Genomic DNA, 26,452 nt, shown 5'->3' with positions numbered 1-26,452 from the left:
CAGCTCTGCTTGGAGGAAAGACCATCAGAAGGCTGGAGCAGCTCCCCTACAAGGACAGGCTGAGGGAGCTGGGCTTCTTCAGCCTGGAGAAGAGAAGGCTGTGGGGTCTCATTGCAGCCTTTCAGTACCTGAAGAGAGCCTACAAACAGGGAGGGAGTCAACCCTCTACTAGGGTAGATAATGACAGGACAAGGGGAGATGGTTTTAAGTTGAAGGAGGGAAGATTTAGGTTGGGTGTCAGAGGGAAGCTCTGTGCTGAGTGGAACAGGCTGTCCAGAGAGGCTGTGGATGATCCATTCCTAGGGGTGTACAGGGCCAGGTTGGATGGGGTCCTGGGCAGCCTGGTCTAGTGTTAAATGTGGAGTGTGGTGGTCCTGCTTGTGGCTGGAGGTTCAAGCTTGGTGATGCTTGAGGTCACTTCCAACCCAAGCTGTTCTATGAAAGCACACCTGTCCTTCATTTTGAACACTGCTAGAGAAGGAAAATCACTCCTTGGACTGGATGACTTCTTAAACAGGGTGCAGCAATAGTACCATAGATAGTGAGGCAGGTTCTGGCTAGTGACGAAATGGGGCTGTTTCGTCTGTTACGCAAAATACAACCACACCAGCACAGGAGCTGTTCAACCAACTAGTATGGAAACAGATCACTACAGTAACCCAACATAGTATGTATGTTTAAGGGGATTCAGAAAAAGAAAAGATAATAGAGGCAGAGTTGGACCAGCGGCCATTGGGGATTGTGGGTGATGTTTGTATCAGGGAGGGAGTTGCTGTAATTGAAGACTGTTTTAAACAGGTTCTGGAAAAGCAGTGCCTGCTGAACCACCTCTCTGATGCTCAAATCTCTTCAGAGTTTGCTTTACAGTGTTCAGCATGGAATTTATCTTCCTGTTAATGGGTAAAAACGGGTAAATGCTTTGTTTCAAAGAGGAGATTAACGCTGCTTTATTCATTTAGGTCGTGTATGTGTCTGACTTCTTCAAAGTGAGAGGATGTACATTTCAACCAAAAGAAGATTCCCATACAACTCTGCATGAGACGCCAACAAACGGAAATCACTTTGGCAGCAATCATCAGCCATGATGAATGATTCACTTCAACTGTCTTGGTCTATGAAAGGAGAAGAATTTCACCAGTCTAATTATGTAATATAAGTAAATGCCTTTAAAGGACTGCTGCTGCTGCTCTTGGATGCTCACTTTACCTGTATATAAGTAACACGTACTACAGTTCTGTATATCTAAACTACATTGCTGTTGGTTCAAGCTCCTGCTTTAAAAAAACACAGCGATACCAAAAGGTAGTCAAATTGTAAATTTTTATTATGAATGTGGTAACACTTATTACATACACTGCTGTTTGTACATGCCTTGTTGAAATTATTGTGGTTTAAATAAAATTAAAACAATGTCTTGACTCAAGATGGCATGTGAAATGATGAACTTTGTTACAGGTAAAGACTTGCAGCAAACACAATATCTCTCTTGATTTTTGTAATACCTATGGTAGAGAAAAAAAGGAAAACGTTATTTACCACAACTGAAGCAACCACCTCTTTTGATGTAAACACTGTTACAGCCTGCAGTACCAGGGAAAGTGACTTAGGGCTTCAGTGAAAGGCACTGCACATTCATTTTCAGTCAGCTTGACTTCTCACACAGTACTGTTTTAGTGTATATGCTAACAGGTGCTATCACATACAGGGAGCAATGCAGCTCCTTACCTTCAAGCCAATAACAGAGGTTCATGTTCCCAAACCCCGGAACAAAAACCTTATATTTTGCAGAATTACTTATTGTGGAAGTGCAATACCTACCCTCTGCAAACTTATTTTCCAGCTCCGTGTTTCCAATTGCTTTTGCTGCCTGGCACATTTGTCGAAGCAGTTCTTCTAGCCTCCTCATACAACGAATTATGCTCCCTGTATAAGAAGAGTGACAGATCATCTTGCAGCTCCTGAACCAACACATCACCAAACAAATAGTTTCTACGCCATAACCTAATATCCACATTAGCTTATTACATTTTACAAGATTTGCCTCAAAAATGATTTTTACTCATTACTTATATGAGAGCTGCAGTTTATAACACCCACTGCAAGGACACGACGTGGAAAAACACATGGAAGCCACTGGGCACAGGCTCCCTCCCTTGGGCACAGCCATGCAGTATTCTTTTGTGCCTCCTGTAGCTGCTGCTCATCTCTATTTACTGCCCTTCCAGGAAATGCTCATCTGCAGGCACCATTAATGGGGGTGTTGCAGGCTTTCTTTTTTTTTGGTGTAAAAAACCCCTGCTGTTTGGGAATAAATAGCTATTGTCTGTAGTTTCTTGCACAGAACAAAAGTCAATCTGGAGCCGATTAGCAGGGGTACTTAGCTCACTTTAACCCATCTTCCCTGCTGCTTTAAAAAGCTCCTCTAATCTCCATTTCTTTCCAACACACACATTTCAATTTAATGACAACTCATTTTCATTAACCCATTACCGCTGCTCCCAGTTGTGGCAGGCACGCTCAGGCTTGTGCTGCAGCCATCTACTTACCACTAATGCAAGCATTCACACTGCTGGCAACTGCAGCTGAGGCTGAAATCTGACCATCGGTACTGACAAAATAACAATAAAATAACTTCCTTTAAGGCTTCCTTATGGCTTATGATAGCAACACCAACTCAAGCTGTCTGCATGGAAAGTTCCACAAGGTGCCTGTTAGCCTGGATGGTGGCACAACACTGAACATGCATCTCTCTCCTATGAAGAGCAGAGTCTTCCCAGAAAACACTTCTAATTGGTTTGGGGGCTCATGAAAAGCCAATTTAAAAACCACAGATGTGTTGTCATCCAATGCACTCTGAACAGCTGGCCTATTTTCTGCACTGAAATCAGTGTACAGCAGTGAAGTTGGAATTCCTTGTAATAGCAGGACCTCATTGCTGCTAATTGCACATTACCTGGATGGCAAAGAACCCCTTAAATAATACACTGTGCTGTACTACATGGTAATAAGCTCAGTGTAAAGACTTTTACTTGCTTATTTAATATTTATGCTTTTCATAGACTCATAGAATCCTTACAGTAGGAAGGGACCTCTCTGAAGGCCATCTAGTCCAACTGCCCTGCAATGACGAACACAACATGAGGTGTTCACTGAATGCAGAACCAAAGACCACCACAATTCCTGCTGCTCACAGGCATCCTGGCTTAGGAAGTTCCTGGGTCTACGCAACGGAGTTTGTTTCAAGGCCTCCGATTCGCAGGCACGTACAAACATGAAAATGGCACCTCAGGGAGGCAAGGCAGTAACTTCATAAAGGATTTTCATTGTCAGTCCTTATACACACAGTTATAAGACTGGGGAACAAATCTATGGTCCTTCACAGCTTTCAGCAAACTTCATAAAAGAGAAAAATAGGTTTCTCATTCTGGTAGGACCTTCACTGAATGCTGCTTCTTTTTAGGAAGCAAATGGGCTTTAAATCATTTACTTTAAAAATAATGGAAAGTCCTTATTTATGCTTCCCAAAGGGACAGTTTCCATCACTGCCATTTTGGGAAACAAATCTGTCACCTGGGCTAAGTTTTACCAACAGCCTACACAGATGTGGTCACCCCTCACTTCTGTCATCACTAAGACAGTGGGAGGAATTCTCAACAAGCAAATAAATACCTTAACTAATGAGCAGAAGTGCAAGAGAGGTACTTTGTTTTTCTTAACAGCAAGCACTTGGAATACGGTACTTGGCTCTCACTAACAGAGGGAAGCTTTTCTACTTTTCGCAGTGCTTAGGATTTCTGTAAAGATTGTAGAGGCAGATTCTAAATCATTAGCAGCGTAACTGCAAATTAACATATATACTGCAGAAAGGTTTTATTCCCCACTTCATTTTAGCCAGGCATACACTTGAATAGATCAGAGTATAAACAGTTGCTGACTTGCTGTAAGGATACTGAGAAGAACTGATCAACATACCTTCAAAGACATCAGTCATTTTGCAAATGTGAGCAAAGCTGGCTCCATTTGCCCATGTGTACACCACATCCATGAGATTGGGTCTGAAAGAATTCAAGTAATTTTCTTCATCAATTTCCAGCTTTGCTTCTGCTGACACCCTGGCGATTCTTTTAGCACACTCCTTTAAAATAAAATATTTAAGATTTACAAGCTTAAAGACATTAAGTGTTCAACCAATAGAAATACATATTAGTAGATAATGGACACAAGTTAAAGTTTCCTTTGCAGTACAAAATTACTTAGGAAAGTACGTAAACCACCAACCACATTATTATTTGAATCTGCCCGCATTAACAGCTCACAGTGCTGTAAGCTTATACAAAGTTTCTAAAATGCACGCTCTAAATCAGCATGTTAGCTTCCCTGCAAACAAGATAACTCGTTACAACACACTGTAAAACCACACGCAATCAGTGCCAGCCAAGTTCACTGATGACCCGACACCGCGTCCTCTCTGCACTCACTGCACACACGCGTCGCTCACATCGCGCTGACCCTGAGCTCAGGCAGATCCCTGGGGCGTTCATTACCTGCATTTGTCGCAGTGGTCCCGCCAGCTGCTCTGTCAGTTTTGGCATTTCATTGGACTGAAAAACAAGATATTAAATAACTCCATGCACTCCCATGTATTTCCTCTAAACCACATTAGATGTAAAAGTAAAAGCTACAATGTGTGCTGATGTCACCCTAAATTATTTCTGTGACTTCCCAAACTTATCATCCAACACTCCTAATCTACTGAATTCCAACTGCTCCTTTTTCAAACCAAATCACAAAATAAATCTCTTCTGTACATGGTAAGTACAAATAAAAGCACCTGCTTTCTGAGCAGCACAGAATTTATTCCATAAGGTGCTGCACAACTTTGAACAGCAGACACGCTCACCACTTTCTTACTTCAGCTGTTACAAACCTTTTGTTGAGAATACAAAAAGGAAATGCTTTTAACAGACACTGGGGGTAGCACAAGAAAATACAGCTATGCAATCACAGCTACATTCTATGCCCTACCTGTTCAGACACAAGTACTACTGCTAAATGAACCACAGCACTGGATTCTAGCTTTTAATCTTCTGTTGCCTATGAGCAATGGCTTACTTTGGCCCTTCTTCTAACAAGAAAAATTTATTAGCATCTGCTGCTTTCTACCTTTTGAGTCAAGCTGAGTGCTAAACCTTGCTAAGCCATCTGCACAGAGATTTTTTATGGAAGTTTGTTTTTTAAAAGCATTGGGAAAATACAGCAAACTTCTACGTAGCTTGCAGGCAGGCAAACAAAGGTATCAGGTATTAAATGTTTGTGGTCTTGCTTTTCATTTGTATCAACTCCACGTGACATTGCCATTTCCAGCAATAGGCAAAGGGTATCGTCCACACAGGCACAACTCAATGTAAAATAACCTCACTCCAGAGCTTAAGAGACAGACACTGATAAAATCTGTGTGTGTGCTCAAAGGCACTTCTGGTGGAAACAGTTTAAGAAAAGATAAAAATATGCAGCAGATTGTACAATTACCGCCAATTTCTGGAACTGGATTAAGAGCAGTTACTGTTGGTAGATGAGAATGTCTAGAATTCACAGACCAAAGAAGTAACTCACGTTCTCTTGAAACACAAAGCAGCTCAGCAGCGCAGTTGCCTGTTCTGCAGACAAGTCATTGAAGAGACCATTAAACATCATTTCTGTCAGGAGAAGCTCATCAGCACTAAATAAAGACAAAGAGAAGAACTCTCAGAGAAAAGACTTACTTATCGTTTTTAAATAAAGTATATCAGCTGTTTTGTGAAGTGACCAAAAACTTCTGAATTTCACTTACTGGAATGCAAAAAATTGATATAATGGCTTTTTGAGAGCAGTACCAACAAATAAGATGTTAATGTAGGTAACTAGAAGCTCTAACTGGACTACAGATAATGTCTCCTGATAGTTCGTAACAGTTCAGGTTAGCTTTTATCAGACAGATAAGAGGCTGAAAATAACAAGGGGGAGGCAGGGATTGGCATTGCTGCTGCTCAAAGAGATTAAAACAGGTATTTCCAAGATAATGAGAAGAGGGGAAAAAAATGCTTCAGCTTCCTTGCAGAATGCGGATTCCATGCTAAATCCTAAAAGGAAACGCATGACAGCAAATCCAAATCCAAACCTATTGTTCGGATAAAACATCAAATTCTTGCTAAGACTACATCTCAATTTGGAGTTTATCAGATGATGCATAAGATGGAAGGAATAACTTGACTTTTTTAAAACAACAAAAATTGAAACTCCACAGAAGAGATCCTGAAAGTGGGGAGCTGACAAAATGCTGCTGCAGGTCACCCACTCACTACCAGATTCTGCAGTACTGGTAGTACAGGTGGGCAACAGGGCAAGCAGAACAGCAGCCATTCTAACTTCTAAGAACACACTCTTCTATCAGTGTCTGAGTTACACCCTGAAATACCAAGTCCAACACATGAGTTTCCATGGAATCTTTACAACATGTTTCAATACATACATACCTGCTAAGTGCATTACAGTAACACGCACCCCTTCTATAGATTTGCTCCAGATGCCCTATGGAACCAATTAAGCTGTATTCTAAACCTGTCAGTGACTTGGTAATTGCTGACACTCACTGTTACACCCATGTTCGGGTGTAACATGAGCAGCTCCGTGCTAAGAAACTATCCTCTCATGTAACATGCAGCACTAAACACCAACACATACTATCGCCTGAGCTGAGTAAGAAACTAGCCATTGTTCCATCACTTTAACATCCACGTTATAGAACATGCTGTATTTTGTCCTTCAGGTTCCACCTTCACTGCTTTAATTCACGTGTTCCCTTTATGACACACCTCTCATGGCCTAAGAAGAATCTTTCTTCCAATGGTCCCGGAATATTAAAACATAAACATGACACACTAATGCCAGTGAGGCCAGCAAAGCGTGCCTGCATGACCAACGCCTGGCACAGAAACAATTACCTGCTGATTTCACAGGCAACGCGTCCTTTCATCTCAATGACATCGGAAGATGTGGCAAACCCCAGCCTCCTCAGAACACGCTTGCGGCATTTGAGTTCATCCATTTGTAAGACAGTTCTGGCCTTTTTCAGTTCTCGCTTTGCTGCTTTAATATCCATAGCAATCTATGGGTGTGTCAGGAGGAGAGAAATTAAATGTTGCCTTGCTAACAGGCACCACTGCCTAGAGATGTTTAATACAGATGGAAGCCTCAGAACCACAGTATACAGACACAGCAGCTGAAACTGACCCCAATAGCTCTATTAAGAAGACAAAAGTTATAAATAACATGAAAAACACATGCAAGAAAACCCTCTATTGGCTCCATTCAAGAGATCTTTGGTTGTGAGCTGACACTTCACCTGAGACCAATGAACACCACAACCCACTACCAGCTCTGTCACTGAATACAAGACAAATGCATCCTTTTGTATAATTACAGCTTCTCCAGTTTATCACATCACAGAATATCATCATCTTTTCATGACAGAAATAAACTCACTCCTGTGAAGAGAATCCTGGAGAATTTGTTCTCTGGAGCAGCACAGAAACAAAGGAATTATTTCTATGTGCAGCTACTTTCAGTTTAGCAGGGGGAAATTCTGTACAAAATAAGTATTCTGCTTCCAGGTCAGGAGCCAGGAAAAAGCAGCACAGTGGTTTGCACGGTAATCTCTCCAAGCGATTAAGCCCCATCAGCTCACCTTAGCTCTGCACAAGCTTATTACGAATGAGAAGTTTTAATAGCTGTGGTGTGCCATGCCTATTGAATGAACAGGGCTTTAGTGCCACCTGAGTAACCTTTTAATCTCCAATGAGTGCTTCTGGAAAGCTTTCTTTTCAGATACATTTCTCATCTTCATCAGTGAAGGACATGGTACAGCCCCTGCCAGTTTGTTAATGAGATTCAGTATTTCTCACTTTATTTGAGACAGAATTGTGCTTTGTAAAGATAAAGAAAAGCAATTAAGCCTCTGCTCAAGTAGACACAGACGTAGGATACAGCTTCTTGTTTTACACTTTACCTGTGCTTTTCTTTCACAAAGTTTATATATAGTTTCCAAATTGGGATCATTATGAAGAGGATGTGAATACATCCTATGCTCAAATGCTTCTACTTTCTGGATGACTTTTTTCAGTCCTTGATCTTTGATACCCATGTCGTCAATAGGATCTAATAGTGGCACCCCATCAGGAAATCGCTTCTGTACTTCCTTGAATGTAAACAGAACAACAACAAAAAAAAAAAAAAAAAGAAGAAGACAAAATAAGTTTTTCTTGTAATAATGTAACAGCACAACAAAATACATTTAAGAAAATAACCTGACACAGCCACAGGGATGTGAAAGGAGGAGGTGGAAGTTTGCTATGAGATGTTCCAGTAGTTCTCAAAGTCAGCCTGAAAGGGGATACAACTAACATACATTCCCACTTTCCAATCCCTTTTAAAACAGCTTCTGTTTTAGACAAATTTATCCCCTCTAATCAAAGCAGACAGCTTTCATGGCTTCATAGAACCTACCTGTATAGATTTCAGCACACTTTGCCTGTTGTCAATAGGCCTCAGGTCTTTTGGTATGTAAAGCCGGACGCTGCTGATAGCTGAGAGAAGGTGTACAAGAACAGGAACAACCTACCAAAGAGAGCACAGTATCCAGCCACTAAAATACATATTATTACTTTTGCCTTGTAAAACTTCACAAAAGAAAAGGGAAACTGAGTAAACAAGGTCACAGCAGTGGATAACGGAGTAGGAGGAAGCAGCAAATATGAATACAGAGGTAAAGCACCAATAAGTCACTCTGGCTGAATGGGAAAATTCTGTATTCCATTCAGTCTGGAGAGAGGCTCAAGTGGAAAAAAATAAACTGCTTTGCATTATGAAGTCACAAAATCCTGCACAAATACCGGAGGGAAAACAGTTTACAGACACTCAACTGTTTGAAGATAGCACACACAGGCCATTTTAATAACTATGTTCACATAGCAGATAAGACCTTTCCTACACTGATTTCAAATACTTAAGGGGACAAGAACTAAGTTTCAAAGCACTCCTTGACATGGTAACAAATAGACTCAAGTAATTTGAGTTGTTTGAAACACAGTTTCCACTTGAGTGCTATCAGCGAGCATTTAAGAAAGGCCTACAGCTCCTCCTCATCAGTCAATCAACCTTCTACAGTTTTCAAATGCTTTAGAAACAGAATCTTTCAGAGCAGCTACAAGAAACTAGCGAGAATCAGTACTTAAGACAAACCTGCATCTCTCCTTTCTCATCAGGTCTTGCTGGCTTTGCAGCCTCTGTAGCAGAATTCTTCAGACTCTCTTTGCTGCAATGCAGTAGCACTTCAACTACATATAGCGGGTCCAATTCACCAGAATTAGGCTGTCGAGGGCACAGAAAACAGACCCACACCAGTTATTTTAAAATAACAGTGAGAACAGAAGGAAAAAGCATGATTTTATGCAGCATGAAAGGTACGAGATGAGCAGCAGCTCACCTGTCTTTGCAGAGCATCAGTTCAGTCGAAAACTACTGAATCTGTACTGATTTACAAGATCCATCACTTAGAAAAGTACACCTAGAAAAAGATTCCTTTCTCCCAACCCACACATTCCAGTGTGACCTGTAATGTAACAGCAGCTTTAGGTGCTTCTGCCTTCTTTTTTCCCAGACATAAGCCAATATCTTTTGAACCGTAAAGTAAGATACCTGGTAATACTGAACTTCATAGTTTTGACTTCAAAAATTAAAAAAGGAAAGTTGTGGGGGGTCTGTTTCAACCACAGGCAAATACACAGACGTCAGTTATTTGACTGGACTGATACACAGTAAGGTTGTCCAAATGAATACTTCCTGACAGCAAATGTTTCATGACTTCTAGCAGAACAAATTTAAAGGCCTAAAACTGAAGATAGGCACCGTGTTTTGAATTTACACACATAAACTTTTCCTCCTCCAATTAAAGGTTTCGGGGAGAGGTCTTCATAAAATCTTGTATTTACTAAGTTTGATTTCACTGGGCACTACACAATACATGATTTTGCTTTCAGTGCATGCAAAGGAGGATGGAGGCAGACAACATTTCTAACAGACTTTCAGAAGTTTACAATAATCAAAACAGAAAAATAGGGTTAGCCTTTTCTACAGGCTATGTTATTTCTTAATGAAAATCCATTTACTTGCTGGGGAAGAAACTTTTGTCTGAACTGTGTTCTTCATTTGCAAAAAGCACTCACAGCAGCCATGCACAGCACCAACAGAACTCTGCTGTTCTCTGAACTGGTGTTTAAAAGCAATGTCCACGTAGACTGGAAGCAGTATCCAGCCACAGCCACAGTAGCATGTGTCTACTTTGTACTCTCCTTGGGTTCCCAGGTAATGGCAAACAGGAAGCCTTTAAACGTGAAGAAATTCATGGCGCTATATAACTTCTTTCTGGTGGGGCTCTCACTCTACATAGCCTATGAGTTTCGTAACACTGGCTTGAAAAGGAGACTGAAGCAATACAAGCACCTACACGCTGCACAAAGTGCTAGAATTGGGGATGTCTAGAAAATGAGTATTTGTAACTATACTGCAATGTTGACTGCACTAAATCTACTTAGAAAAGAGGAGTGTAAGTGTCACAAACACCTGCTGTTAACACTGCACTCTTAGTTTAGGTACACCAATGGATTCAGACAATGCTGACCAGACACAACATAGATCTAGACTGCTAGAAGACATTTTCTTTTCTATACCCACAATATCTTGGGGACTAAAAACTTGAAAATGAATTCCCATATTTTTATATGTAAGAGTGAAAATAAAACTAAGACATGCTGTAAAAACTTGTTAGCCACAGAAATCCCTGTCATGCCAAGTTGGAATGCCACCTTTCACAGAGCACTGCATGGTGTGATGCATCCCAAGGACTTGCCCTTAAACATCTATTACATCATCTGCCTGGAAACAAAGCAAGATTAGACAGCAGGCTTCATCTCTGAACCAATAAAGACGTCATGAATAACAAAGTTACATTCCTGGTTTACTAAGATGAGATTTCCAGAAAATTCAGTGACTGCAACAGAAGGCTCTAAATATTATACCACATATACTCTAAATGTTATAGTCTCCACCAATTATATTCCAAACATCCACAGACAAGTACAGAAATCTAATATACAAGAATTATAAAACCTACACAAGAATTAAATTACGCCACCTCAAATTTCAATAACAGCTAACAGAGATAAAAATTGATGTCTACAATTAAGCACCAAAAGACAATATGGACTATATCAAGGGTAACAATAAAACAAGGACGCTGCTGACACAACATAGTGGAAATAAACTCATAATAAAACTCTTAAGCAAATACTTTGTTTCTGTATACACTGCAGTTCAGAATAAAGTGTCATCTGCAGTTCTGTGGAATGCTGCATCTTGAAATGATGCTAGAAAAAAAACAACAAAATGTAATTAACTCTGACCATAACTGGTAATGATTAATGATAGACATACTGTAACCCTTAGTTACATTTATTCCTCACTAGCAAAAGATACATTAGAAACTATGATGCAACAACAACTATAAAGGAAAACTAACAACACACATTGAATTCAACATTATTTGTGAAAGCAAATCGAAGAAGCACAATGGCTTAAAGACAGATGAAAGTCTGAAGACACAGCACAATAATACATACTTCCAATATTCTTTAAGTAAAATATGATATTAAAGAGTAATGGGGGTATGCATTTGTATCCTAGAACAGATGCCAAGAGAGATGTGAAAATAAGAAACTATCAGCTTCTTCTAGTGCAGGTTTATTATGTCTCTGCTCACAGAAACCATTATTTCCATACTGATTTTAAATTTACATAACTTTAAGGTTATTCTGTAATTTTCTGCACCTATTGTCATTCTTTCCATACAGTTCAGAAGGAAAAATTCAAGCCAGCTGCTAGTGTGACTTAACTAAACTAAACTACAGAGCTGGAGCCAGAGCCCTCACCTTCAGAAGACACTGTAATTTCAAAGTTAACATTCAAATCTAATGGCTTTGCACAACAGCAACACAGACCAGATAGGGAAAGCAAAGTATCTAGAAAGGCAGAAATGCCTTCAGTGACACAGAAGTTGGTAATTTTACATAAAAGGCTGGAGTCGGGGAAATCTGTTTTACTGCTCATGTGGTTCTATGAAAAAAAAGCAGCCCAGAAGCGCAGTTGAAGCAACAGCAGAAACAGCCTATTTTTCCAACTTGAAAAAAAAGAAATTAGACTTTCAAAAGGAAGATGGAAATACAAAACAAAATCTCTTCTAACAAGTTCTGCATGCACATATTTTTCTCATTTCCTCTTTAATGGACATATATATTAGAAATGCATCAAAATGTGCCACAAAATAGAGGCACCACTGGAGCCCGACTTCATGTTTAGCACTAGTAATTAATGCCAAAGCCCTACTGCCAGAATTACAGCAAGAACACTACCACATAAAAATACACTTTAAACTTAGTTTTCAGTTTAGTCAGTAGAGCAGCCCATCAAAACAATTCTAAAAGGGAAACCAAAATATGGTCTCTGGGGTTACACAGAGACCAACTATAAAAAAGGACTTTGGGAAGGAAAAAACAAATCTGGCTTCAATTTCATTACTGCATTCCGCATTTTCTTGTACATTTCCCCAGATCCACTTCTATTCTTCTGCTTTGTTTGTATTTTAACTTTCCAATCCTTAACCAGCAGCAATAAATCAGGGTACAAACAATCTCACATCTCAGCTACTACCTTAGGACTGAAGATACAATTACAGATTTTAACTCAACCTTCTACATAGTGCTGGATGTCAGCCTCCCTCCTGTGCTCTCAACTCACACAGCTTATAACAACTTGCTGACATTAAATGACACAGCATATAGGATACCAATGCTGGGGACAGAAAGAAACTAAATATCTTGAAATTCTGCATTGTCAAGTGTGCTTTTGAGTTAGTTATTGCAGATAAATGAGCATCTCCTCAATTAATATATTGAATATTTTAAAATGAACACAGTACTGAGTGTTTGTCCTAACTGCCATAATTTTTTTCCTTAAACATTCACATTGGTGAGGCCTGAACTTTTTCTATATCTGAGATGCAAGTTTAATGCTTTTGTCTTTGAAAACCATAAAAGAAAACAGAAGATCTGTCTTATATTCAGAAGGTTAAAGCAGTCAGAGAGGTTTTTTTTTAACAGAGAGAACAAGCATTTTTACCTTAACATTGGATTTCTTTGAGAAATTAACAACCACTCCCCATCCAAAGTCATCATCTTCATTTTTCACCTGAAAATATTAAAAGATATTGTAACACAACCTCTGTACAGCTACATCATAGTGAGCGTGTATCTCCTTACTTTCACTATGTACAACAGCAGTCATGGACTACTGTTCACCAGGAAAATAGCAATTATTTTTCTTTCATTGTTGGCTGTTTAACAGTAAGACTCATAGCAAAAGTAAAAGCTGTTAGTAGGATGCACATAACTTTTTAAGACAGTAAACTAGAGAAGACAGGTGAGCCCTACAAATATCAGAGGAAGACAAGAGTTGAAACAAAACCAAACCAAACAACAGCAACAAAAGAAATCTCAATTTACCTTTACCAGTCGTCCTGGCTGAAGAAAGGGCAAGCAATACTTTGGCTTGTGAATATATTCTTCAATCTCTTTACCCAGTTTTGCAAGCTGCTGTCGGATTTTGTAGTATATGACCACATTTTCTTCATTGGGAATTTGTATTTTGTTGTACTGTTCTTCCAATTTATTCACTTCTATAATAAAAAGTAAGATCTCATGGACATGAAGGATTTCATAAATTCAGAAGTCGATGTTTCTCTTTCACATCTACAAAACCAGTATTTTCAACACATATTTTCTCTTTGCAATAATCCATTCTCTGAAAAACTGGACATTTCTAAGTGTGTCCAATAAATTTTACTTCTAGTAAATTAAATATAGTACTTAACATTGTTTATTTGTTTATTTTTAAAACCCAAACAAACCACAGCAGCTTTTATAAACAAGGCTGAGAACAGAGAAGCCTAGGCCACCAATTGTCCTGGAATCACTGACTTAGGGTTGCAGAGAAGTCCCACAGAAATCTGCAATGATTTGTAAGAGGGGATTTACCACATACCAGGGCTCTTTGACCTTTTCCTACGAAAAAAACAGTTGCACACAGACATCTTCTAATGAATTCCCTCATGAGAATCAGTGCTCTGCTTTACATGCACACTGCTCTGAATTCACTGCTTTTTTTCCTCAAGTTTTTTCACATCTTTTTTAGGCAAATCAGTTCTTATTTTAAGCAACGTGCTTCCTTCTCTCACACTGGAAATACAAGTCAATATAAACAAAGAACTTACTATAAAGATGGCCATCCTCTACTAATTTACCTTCTTGCATGCTATTTGAATGCACATGAGTGACTCAAAAATCCCACTTCAGTTGGGCCTGAGATACAATTCAGGGAAGTGCTCCCTATTTTTAGCTGCCAAGCTTTCTTTCTTTCTTTTTTTTCTAAATAAAAAAAGCTAGCAATTCATACTCGTGACACGATTTGCACCTTGACCTAAAAAACTTCTCTGCTCTGTATTCTAGATGGCAGCTGAAATGATCAAAAAAACTCTAAATGCTCACTATGGTGCCTAAGAAAAGAAGAAACGCACAGAAAAAGTTCTTCAGCTCCATTTCTGGAGCTGGAATGCCAGAATGAAGATTTAGGCATGCCAATTGGAACAGGCAGGTTCTCAGGAAATACATACTATGTTTGACTACTACTGCCCTAAATACTGAACCTGCAAAGTGTAAGAAACTCTGCAAAGAGAATCAGGACAAAAATGAAACTCTGCATGTTTATCAGTCCCGCACATATACTGTACACAGTGCACTCTGTCTCTTGATATTCTGAGTCTAACAGATAAGCTGCTCATGTATGGGTGGCAAAGGAAGCAGTTATCTTGTGTTATTAATTCTGGGTTAAATCTTCAGAGAGGCCTCTTACCCAAATATTGGCTGAGATCTTTGGAAACTGACTTTGGCTCATGAACACATGCTATTAAAAGATCATGGCTCAAATTTTAGTTAACTAAATGGAGTGCAAATAAAGACTCAGCCCTCTCTGAATTTTGCTTTGCTGAATTTTCCCCCCTCTACTGCCCTGATTACAGCATGCCTTAGGCCTTAGTTCCTTTTTGAGGCTGCAATGAGACTTTAAATACAATTATTTTAGCTAAATTCTACATATCACTAAGAAACAAAACTCATCCTCTTTGCTGCTCTTGCAAAAGCTGCAAGAATTTTTGAATTACTTTCCCTATTCCTGTCCTAGAGGTTACCAATGGGGGTAACCATTTTTGTTCAAATCTCAGGAGAACACCCTCTTTATAGACTGACAATGCAGGTCAGCATAGATCTTAAGGAGGAGAGGAAATTACTCTTCCTGAAATTGTAACAAAACAGCAAACATTGCACTGGCATCTGCTGATGGGAAAACAAGAACCACACAGGTTCACAAAAGGACAACGAAGCTCAAATGTCCTACATCACTGTTACAGTAGCTTTTATGCTAAATTTCATAATCGAGTATAACATACAAGAATACTTACTTTCCACCACTCCCGGAATAGCTCTGTAATGTTGAAACTGATAGAATGATTTCTCTAACATGTATTCGGGGTTAATTTCTTCCACTCGAAGCAAGTTCAATACCATGTTGTAGGTCAGGTGGAATGCACTGTTTAAGGGATCAGCTGAACCCTGAAAAAGATCCAAGAACATTGTCCAGCTAGTAAATACACTAACTGCAGCATATAGGAGCACACCAAACAAATCACAATGCAGTGTTTTATACAAGACCTGCTCTCATGGGTAGCATAACTTGTCTTGAATTTATATTACTTCCCTCACCAAATCCTAAGAAATTTTTATTTTTTTTTGCCCAGCACATAACAGTATTTGTAATTTCTACTGCATTTATATACATAATGCCATGTCATGAATGAAAAGTTCAGATGAAATCTCTTGCTATTGCTTTAACTTTAAAATAATGGCCATTTAACTATTAAGAGCAATCCATTATTTTCATATTCTGGAAAAACTTAGTTGCACACCTTTTTCTCTCTAAGGAGACTTACTGATCACACTGAGGTTCATTTGAAAATAGGTAATCTGCAACTCCTTTAACCTAAGCAATGCCTCATTCTAAGATTAGTTCATAGGTTATTCCATAGGGGCTGTGGACTCTCTATTTCTGGAGATACACAAAAGCCACCTGGACATGGGCCAGGGCACCCTGCTCTGGGTTTGTCTGCTTGGGATTGGAACAGACAGGCTCTGAGGTGCCTGCCTACCTCAGCCTTTCTGGGATTCCATGAAGCTGCAAAGCGTAGAAGAAATCTCAAGTTTCTATAGATACCTGAAGATCTGAGAATTTCTATTGCTGACGCTAAACAACACACAACACAGCTATTTCTTTTAAAGACCTGAAACCAGGATTATGTGCCACTTGTCCATTGTTCTAAATATATCAATTTTCCAGGAAAGAGAAAGCACCACTCCCTAAAAGCTTGATTCCCTGAAACAGAGAGTGCCATTTACAGAATGGCATTTACTAAAGAATGACATAGTGATTATACCAGTACCGGCTCAGGAGGGCTCAGATTCCTTCCAACACCAGCATTTATGACTCTAGGAAGGCATCAACCAAAGCAGCTGGATTACACCCACTAAGCCAGGTATGGTCATAGCTGTGCATGCCTTGAGGAGATCATGCAAAACGTCACTGTGATCACTTTGATTGCACCGTGTACCTCATCCTTCACTCCTTGTGTTGCATTGCTGTAAAGTGTAACTTAACTACATGCTTATGAAATTATCAGCTATTTGCAGGACTAAAAACAGAAGCAGCACACTCTCACTAATACTATCAGAAAGTGAGAAAACAGTGCATCCTTTACAACATATGCACAAAATATCCCAAAACAGATCAAACAACTCCTGTATACTCACTTTGAAGGATTTTTAAAATCAGTACAACTGTGAAGAAGGAGCAATTTAAAAACAAATGAAAGAAACTCTACGTATTTCTAAGGTCATATAAAGCACACTGATTTTGAAAGCTAGCATTTGAGCCAACTGCTGGCAATTTTTAGTTCAAACACGTGATCAATATTTCACACTTTGAAAATAAGATCATACTACAAAGCAATTAGAAATCCTTTTTTTAAGGCAAAAATTGTTAACTGTGTCTGTTCCTTCATCTCACACCTTCTTCTCTAAGTCCCAGAAATCTCTGCTTTCCCAGTGTTGTCCTGTAGGCAATGCTGTATTCAAAATTAAAATTGAGAACTTTTTCTTTTCGAAAACCAAAGCTGTTACTTCTCCAAACCAAAGAGAACTGTAGTAGCCTTATTGCATTTGACAGCCAGAGAATTCTGCATCATGTACTGCTCTTTACTGACTACCCTGGCTATCAACAGACTCACATTTCATAGGCAGCAATTATATGGATATCCTTGCTTCAAAAACCTATTAGCAATAGATGGATTATGCAGCTACATTAGGAAAACTAACAGCAAAACTCAGTCATTTTCCCATGCTAACCACACACAAAACATGACCAGGGAACCAGATCTTCCCGGCAAATAAAGAACACAGGCACAATCACTGAGGAGGCAACTGCTGGTTATATAATGACACTTGTCACATACAGGGTGGAAGGGAACAAGAGATGGAGATATATGAGATGTATTTAATAAGAAAAGTTGGCCTTTCCTTTCCTAAATGCTTATGTAGAATGAAGTATTCAACCATCCTGGAGCCTGCTTGGTACTAAAGGAAACAAGTAAATATAAGTTACACCTTCATTGTCATATTTTTGTTCCTCTTTAAATTCCTTTCTCTGGTAAAGCTCCACGCCACCAGCTTCCTTACTATTCACTATTACTTTCTCTAAAATACTTTGAAGCATATGCATGACATTTAGCTGATCTATTATCAGTTTACTCTTCTACAGCCTAACGTATGCAATTATCTGCCTCAAGTTCTCTCGGTCTGTGTGGAACTCCATTCCACACTTCCAGAGAAAAGGCTCTATATTAGAGAAAGGAAGAAGCACCAATGAGCTGTGCACTGAACTGCACTGAACAGTCACTTCCAAGCGCATCCCACATCTACAAATTAGATGTTGGAGAACTACCACCCAGGTACCTCTATCTTTCTTCTGCAAGCAACTGTTTCACTTGAGTGAACATTCTACTGCCTTCAGTCTTCAACAGAAGACAGCAGCAACAGATTTATTTCTGAATAACTAACTAAAAAAAAAAAATCAAAATACTAGGGGAAAGGGAACAGTTCTGCAAAGATTTTTATTGCTCCAGTCTGGATAAATGAGATAAACAAGAACAGCTTGGATACATGAACTAAAGTTCTCAATAATTAATAACCCACTTAGTGTTCTTGCAAACATTCCTCTTCTTAATAAGTTTTAAGTCAGCTTAAAAGGAGCGCTCTTTCAAGATCTGGGTTGGAACAGAATAGGCTTCAGCTGATCAAATCAGAACATAGGCATTAACAATTCACTACAAAAATAATCCTGTCAATAATTAACTGAAATTGGAGCAGCTACACACTATGTCCTGTTTCACTGTCAGTGATTTCTAAATGGACCATCCTCTTACACAGTCAAATCAGAGAGGTCGCTAGTCATACATTTCTTGCTCACATCAATTAGAAAGGTAAATAAAGTGGCGAAAATGAAGATTAATGGATATTAGAATTGGCACTCACAGCTTTTTCATATTTTTTATTTTCCTTCCTGTTAAAAATAGGAAACCTCACCTAGCCAGAGATGTGGGGCTGTCATTACTGCCCAATAGCATGTGCTGTTGAGCAAGACTTACGTTTGGTAAGAGTTACCCTCCCTGCTCTCTTACACTGGGATAAAATGCTTACATTTTCAAAGCTGTTTCAATGCAGAGAGGGGAACAAATTTTGCATAGAACTTCTTGCTCTTCAACCTGTCATGGAAAACATGTGTAGAGCTCTCACAAGAAATGTAAGACAGGAAATACTGTTTTAGTCACAGGGACATTAAGAGCTAATAAAGATGAAAGAGGTAATTATATATTTTTAATCAACAAGAAAGAGTATTTCATAACAAGAAAACTTAGATGAATAGCAGGACATATTTTAGGCCACTGGGTCCACTGATAATTTCATTTATCAAAGTTTCCATAAATAAGCTGAATGAACGAATTTCCAAAAAGGAAACAAAGAACAGCGTTTGTTTGTTTGTTTTTAACAGAAAAGAAGTTCATAAAAGAACAATTTGGTATTTAAAACATTTATGACTTTTCTCCTTACAAGCTGGAAATAATTACACTTAGCTGTCTGTATTAGTCATCATTAGTAATTCACAAGATAAAAAAAGACTTCATTAAATAAAGTGACAGCTTGATACATTCATAAGACACAAACAGTTATATAGTAACAGCACGCATTTTTTTCCGCATATCGACTGCTTAGTTATTGCATGAATAACCAGCTCTCAGAAACACAAAACAATGTACAGTTATACTGATCATAGGATTATCTTTGAGCTAAGTTAGTGTGACTGCAACAAATCACAGCAGACCCTCCGGAAGAGTTATTTTTTTAGCAGACAACAGTAAACAGCCATCTTATACACAAACTCATTACCAATCTGGCTCACAGCTTTGCCCCCAAAACAGTTGTACCAATGCAAGTAGAAGCTACTGTGGGTGGCAGGAGACTTCTTTTCACAGGTTTTGCTAATGAGAAACACTCAGACTTTGCTTTTGCAAAAACTCCGGTTGTAATAAAAGACTTAGAGAAAAATAAACATATATCAGCTTCTCTTCCATGAAACATATCTTTTTTTTCCTTACACCCAACCATTTTAATCAGTTTTGAATGACAGAACTTTCTCTCCTATCATTACGGGGGAGAAACATCCTTTGTTTTACCTCAGGCTGATAACTCCAATTTCTGAACTGATCACAGAAAAAACAGAATGGAAAAATAAATCCTACATACTTCTACTGAGGTATCCTGATTTAACAAGGTAATATTTAAACTCTCAAGCAAATCTTTGGAACTAAAAATTTTATATAAGACAATTACTGTACATAAAAGTTTCAAATACTGACCACTTCAATACAGGATCATATGATGGCACATTAATTGTTCTGCACAGAATACATTAGTAAAAAAAACAGTGATTTAAAAAAGCATTGTACTGTGCAATGATTCTTTTGGATCTGGGTTGATAACCCTACAACTGCATTTGCCAAACATCTGAGAAACAAATTTTGTTCCATTCAAGTCAGATGTACTAGAAAGAAACTCAAATGTAAAACAGCAAATAGTATCTGTATCTGCGCTCAGAAGCTGATTCAGTCACTCATCCTGGTTTCAGATTTACTACTACTCAGTTTTGTCTTGTCAGTGACAGTGACAATTTACAGTTTCAGTAAAAACACACTACATTCTTTTTGAAGAAAATGTGGACTCAAACACAGCAAATTTCTATAACAAAATATTAACAAAAAAAGATAAGATGCAATAAGACTGTACTAAGTTCACCATAACAAAAGCAAATTTCCAAAAGATGTGACAGCTGGGGGCAAAAAGCTTCCCACAGAGGAAAGAAAAATAAACAACAAAGCAACAAGTTTGCGTAAATTCTGTATGAATAAGTAACAACGACAATTAATAAATAATAGCAGTTAGCTTAGTTTTTCTGGCTCAGGAAGAGCAATAAATGTACTCCAATAGTGACTAGATTTTTATATGCCATATGATACACATAATCTCCCCACATTTTGACTGCAAATGCCAGAAGAAAAGAGAAAGTAGTTATTTCTATCTGCTGGCTTGTCTATCAGGTTGTAAGGCTGTATAAGATGGTCTTTGAGTATCTCTCTCTCTCCCTTTGAACAGTTAAAAAGTTAAGTTTCTAGTTTCACACTGAAGTCTCATTGACTCTAAGCAGATTTTTAAGGTTGGAAGTTAAGTGCCTTCCTGAACTGAAGCCTGGAAAATTTCTGCAGTCCAAGCTCTATAAGAACAAAGCAGAAGTCTGACTGTTTCAAAAATAAAAGTAAGGAACACATATTTTTTACCGTAAACTTTGACCAATTATCCAAAACTTGTTTGTTTCATTGAGATTCTCATGTCACAACTCTGAATTACAAGAAAGGAAGGTTATGCAGTGCTCCAACTCTTGGTGACAATGTATTTATCTAGATTTTGCAACAGCTTTTCCCACAAATGTTAATGGCCAAAACCCAGCCTATTTCTCTCCCAGAGTAGACTGTGGAAAGCTTTTGAAATGCTAATGCTTTTTTTTTTTTTTTACATTTTCCATATGAGTAAGCTTACAGTCAAATGAAAAGTACAATACTACAATTAAGCTGGAATATTAAACTGATACTCAGCAAGGGACTGAACACTAAGGGAATGACAGTTGCACTGGAGTGTATAACCTGCTGCACCCCTAAATCACAGAAATTTTTTAGTTGGAAGGGAGATTTAATGTTAACCTCTCCCAATTCCCCTGCAGTGCACAGGGACCCCAGAGGCCTCCAGATGAAGCCTCACCAGTGCAGAACAGAGGGGCAGGTTCACCTCCCTCGACCTGCTGGCCACGCTGCTTTTGATGCAGCCCAGAATACGTGTGGCTTTCTGATCTGCAGGGGCACACTGCTGACTCATGCCCAGCTTCCCATCCACCAATACCCACAGGTCTTTTTCAGCAGGGCTGCACTCAATCCTCTGAAAGGAACTGAGCTATATGCAACAAAGAGCAGATGACTAGAACACAATCTAATGATGCTGCATCAATAATTATGGAACAATGATTTGAGCTCTTGCAAGTCTGAGGAACTTTCCAATGCATTACTGCACTGTGGACATAAAATAGAAACTTAAAGTGTAATTATTAAACTCTCAGAATTGCTGTCCTATCCATTTGGTTATTTTGATAAAATAACCTAAGGAATGAAACAAAGTACAAAAAGATCAGAAGGATTTCTCATTGCAGCATAGCAGGCACAGTACTGTCAACTCTGTCAATGAAGGCCCTGACAAAGAGCCAGATGTAGCCTGTGGAATTACCTCCTGCAGCTTGGCACTGGGGCATTTTATGTTCCACACACGCATGACAAAGAGAGCACAATACTGTCTTCTATCAGGTTAGATGCATGTTTTCTTTCAATTTTTTAGTCCATTTAATTTCTGAAGGAGTTAAGTAGAAGCGAAGCAATCATAAACTCAAATTCAACTCTCTTAAACCAAAAGTAGTACGTTTTCTTTCAGTATACAAGTTATTCATTTCCACCATTAGTTTGAGATCTTTGACTTTTAGAGAAATAACAGATTTCCACAGTTCAGTATCTCAACTAGCATGTATTCTTACAGAGACCTGTATGAGCAAATGCCAACCTCAGAGATGCTGCTCCAGTTTCAAAGGCCATCTAGTGTCAAGAAGAAGCTTTTCACTTCTCACCTAAACTAATATAGTTGAGAATTTCTCATCCAGGCTCCCTTTTCTCCCCCTCAAAAATTATCATGAAATACTTAATTTTATGCAAACGTAAAACTACAATTTACTGTCTTCAGAAAGCTCTCCAACAGTACTGTAAGCATTTAGTTTTATGGGTTTGAGCAAGTCATCAGTTTATGAAACACGGAGTGGTCAAACAAACACTAAGGATAAACAAAAAACCTACTTACATTGCAAAAGACAAATACACATCACTGAGTTTAAGAAATGTTTACAAATATCCTACATAAGAACTACATCTAGGATTTGAACTTTGGATCTTAAGCTTGAAGTACTGTACACAACATTGCAAAGAACAGTGTCACGGCCAAACAGCACAGCTGCAATATTACTGCTGGTATATACACAAATACCTTACGTCACTGATCACAGTGTTAAGCAGCAGATAACATTACTTCTTAGATGTTTTACTCTAGCATTCAGGAAATGCTTTGGATCAGATATACAAAAGGGTTAAAGAGCTACTATGTAAATTTTGTTATATAAGTGTTCTATCATTCTCAATAAGGATCTTTAATCCAAATTTCTCCATATAAATCTTAAGCTTGTCCTGGAACAAAGACACAAAATTTGATGTGGCAGCAAAATACCACTACAAAACACAGTCATCATCTTCCCACAGATAAACATTGGTCATCACTAAGTAAATTCTCATCTAAGTGCACTTAATGTTGAGTACAGAATGTGAATACTGAAGGAAACATAGCTGGCGTGCATCCTTTGCCTGTTTTGTCATGAAAGATATCTTAAAAGTATTTGTATTTAAAAAGGAAAATCTATATTTATTTTTAAATACTGTACAGCTTGTTTCAAACTATTGCTTTTACTACATTACTCAAAAATCTATTTAAAATTTATGGTCTTTACATACTTGCTTTAAGAGTGAGAACACATGCCACAAGTAAATTCTACTGAGAAAACAATCCAAAATTAAGGAATAAATGCAAAGATTAATGCCATGTGTATGAGTTGGAGTATTTTTCAAAATTTCTTAGCAAACATTCATGAAAATTCTGACTTCAAGAAGCAAACACTATCTGCACGCAATGTACGTCTGTTATGAATCAACACGTAGCACTGAGAGATCAAGACACACAACTAACAGCAGCCATGTACATATTTCAGCTTGCTCTTAAATTCCCCTGAACAAAACAGAGAACTACCAACTTTTGATTCACACAAACTTGTAGAAACACTAAAAATATTATAAATGTACTTTGAGCACAAATGACCTGCTATTTTTATGTCCCTCATCAGCATTCTGAGCCATCCCTCAAGTGCTCAGTTTTTTAGGCATTTGCACAATTACTGTAAGTTGTCTATGACTGTCTATAGACAAAGTAGAATATTTTGATTCATAACAGTCATTTTGGCCATAGCCTTTACATAAAAGTGAGAAGAATGAGTGCAATGTCTCCTATGCCAATTATAAAGGAAAATAAATTTGCAATTAACTAGCAACCATTATAGTTTGGAGAAGCCCTACAGTCATAGTTAAGAACCTCTTTTGATTCATAGATTTTCTCAAATGCACTGTGAATTTGTTCATAGTTAATTTTAGCTCACTGACAGTCAACTTTTATTTTAGCCAACTTAAGCACCTCATTTTTCTGCTTCTTCTTGATTCTGACTGGTTTGTCTGCTACACTGAAAAGTTCACTAACAAACCTTTATTTCATCACAGAACCAGTACTTCTACTGCAAGTTCAGGAAACCTTTACAGGTCAGTAATACTCTTGAATTGACTGTGGCCAGCAAGAAACAACAGGTCACTGCAGTACTAGTGCACTCTGAGAAAACAAGATAGAATTCTACCTCTGCTAAGATCCCTGAAAATCTAAAAACAAATCCAAAATCGACAAAAAAGTTAGCTTTTATCCTACCTTTAAAAGTTGCTTGCCAATTGTTGGACTCATTTTTTCATCCACCATAAGAATTACGATTCCTCTGTCATCCATACCTCGGCGTCCTGCACGACCAGACATTTGAATGTATTCACCTGAGGAGATCTAAATGAGAAAAACAACCAACATTAGAAAAACAGTAAGAACATAGAAAGAGCTATTTACGATTATACACACAGTATACCTTCATGATGTGTAAAAACTAATGAAACAATGAAACAGTTACATTTGACATGGAGTTTTCACAGACCAAATTCATTACTCATTACAGCTGATGGCTAAGCTGCTCGGACAAATCCATCCGTATGACTATCAACAGGATAGCTTGACCTGCATTTTCACAGCTACATTTACTGATAAGTAATTACAGTAATTTTTCTGACACCTATCACTGTTCTAATAAGCAAAAAAAAAAAAAACCCAAGCAATTTTACTCATGCATCACACCATGGAATGTTGCTACACATGGTAGAGATTATTGTATTTGCAACAATTGATTAAGAAAACTGTCCTGTAACATTTTAAAGGCAGCAGTTGCCCATGTCTGATACCACAAAGATAGCAAATTCTTGCATTTTTAAGACATCCAATCAGACTGAAAAAAGTGTGAAACTGAACAACCCAAACTGAGACCAAAGAGATATGTTTATGTCAAAACTCATTCTCGCTTCTCCCATTTACCTCTGTTTTCCCCATCTTTGAAAGAGCAACTGTAACACTTATTAAGCTTCTTTGTGATGATTTATACAACCTTATTATTATTTACATGTGAATCAGACATCTGGTTTAAATGTTTAAAACATTCAAATAAATTCAGTTCCCGATGTTTAAAAACCTGCTTCTTCTTTCTCACATCTCTCTCCCATCTCATCCATATTCTATGGGATACCCAAACCAATCTGATATAACAGAACAATCAATATCCTCCCTGAAGAAAGTCACCTATTCTCTTGGGTCTATCGAAACCTAGTTATCATTATGACACAATACTGAGCCAATGTATTATTCAGATTCCTCTGACGTGGATGAAAACATATTCATGCTTCAGGGCAAATTGTGCACAACTCTCAGGCCAGACCAATATTCAGCACAAGTTTGTGTTTGATGTTCTTTTGCTATATCTGTTTAATAATTTTAATGGCACTCTGGGGAATCTTGTCTTTAGGAAACAGAATAGTGAACAAATAAAAGGATTTTTGAAAAAAGATATATACTACACTGACGTGGATATGTCAACAATAAATCTTGTCTCTGTAAAAGCTTAAATAACATGACTGAATCATTCTCCCAGAGAACCTCTTTTGCACATACCCATCGGAAATCTTTCCCATCAAATTTCGAGGCACTTGTAAACAGCACAGTCCTGGCTGGCATATTAATTCCCATAGCAAAAGTTTCTGTTGCAAATAAGGCCTAGATAAACAAACCAAAGTTAAGCAAGCAAAAACAGACTCTTAAGCAAATGTAAGTAGTCAAACATTGCAAAAACTCCAGATTGTAATTCTTACATACTGTCAACATAGGAATATAGACGCATTCAGTATTTAAAAACTGCAACAAAAACATTCCTTCCTTCGCTTATTTCTTCTAGGAAAACAAGGAATAGTTACATGAGACCATGTGCCAAAGTAAACACAAGTCCTACAAATGCATTAAATACTACAAGCACTTGCAGGATTTCAAATATCACTCCTGCCTCTATAACTTCCTTCTTTATAAGCATGCATCATACAACAGACAAAAATTCTGGACTTGGAAAATGCAAGTTTTAATACTTTAGAATAAAATGTGTAACACTTAAAATCACAGATGTAATTATGTACTAATGTAAGACATCTGCGCATAAAAGGCTAAAGCTTTTAACATGAGGTAAAAAGCAGTTTATTTCTTTTTTTTTAACCAGATAAACA

The 26,452-nt window shown here is 38.1% G+C and overlaps 2 protein-coding genes across 4 annotated transcripts in view; one reads left to right on the top strand and one right to left on the bottom strand.

Moving 5' to 3' along the window:
- Nucleotides 1-1,423, top strand: part of PLPP1 (phospholipid phosphatase 1) — a 50,343-nt gene extending 48,920 nt beyond the window's left edge. For all 3 annotated transcript variants that reach the window (XR_001551953.1, XM_015848714.2, XM_015848713.2), the window contains one exon: nt 960-1,423. Coding sequence is in view for 2 of the 3 variants with exons in the window: in XM_015848714.2 (XP_015704200.1) it covers nt 960-1,085 (126 nt within the window). In the remaining variant the exon portion in view is untranslated. The remainder of the gene's footprint in view (nt 1-959) is intronic.
- The window catches only part of MTREX (Mtr4 exosome RNA helicase), a 37,316-nt gene continuing 12,166 nt past the window's right edge, over nt 1,303-26,452 (bottom strand). The window contains exons 14-27 of the mRNA XM_015848711.2: nt 25,854-25,955; nt 24,522-24,647; nt 15,659-15,809; nt 13,650-13,822; nt 13,267-13,335; nt 9,277-9,405; nt 8,542-8,652; nt 8,045-8,233; nt 6,981-7,144; nt 5,614-5,719; nt 4,545-4,601; nt 3,973-4,135; nt 1,819-1,923; nt 1,303-1,502 (exon numbers count right to left, since the gene is read on the bottom strand). Of these exons, the coding sequence (XP_015704197.1) occupies nt 1,450-1,502; nt 1,819-1,923; nt 3,973-4,135; nt 4,545-4,601; nt 5,614-5,719; nt 6,981-7,144; nt 8,045-8,233; nt 8,542-8,652; nt 9,277-9,405; nt 13,267-13,335; nt 13,650-13,822; nt 15,659-15,809; nt 24,522-24,647; nt 25,854-25,955 (1,698 nt within the window). The 3' untranslated portion in view covers nt 1,303-1,449. The remainder of the gene's footprint in view (nt 1,503-1,818; nt 1,924-3,972; nt 4,136-4,544; nt 4,602-5,613; nt 5,720-6,980; nt 7,145-8,044; nt 8,234-8,541; nt 8,653-9,276; nt 9,406-13,266; nt 13,336-13,649; nt 13,823-15,658; nt 15,810-24,521; nt 24,648-25,853; nt 25,956-26,452) is intronic.

The sequence above is a fragment of the Coturnix japonica genome, chromosome Z, assembly GCF_001577835.2.
Source record: "Coturnix japonica isolate 7356 chromosome Z, Coturnix japonica 2.1, whole genome shotgun sequence".
In the NCBI taxonomy this organism is placed as follows: domain Eukaryota; kingdom Metazoa; phylum Chordata; class Aves; order Galliformes; family Phasianidae; genus Coturnix; species Coturnix japonica.
The sequence above is the reverse complement of the archived record's forward strand: the minus strand, read 5'-3'. Positions and strand labels throughout refer to the sequence as shown.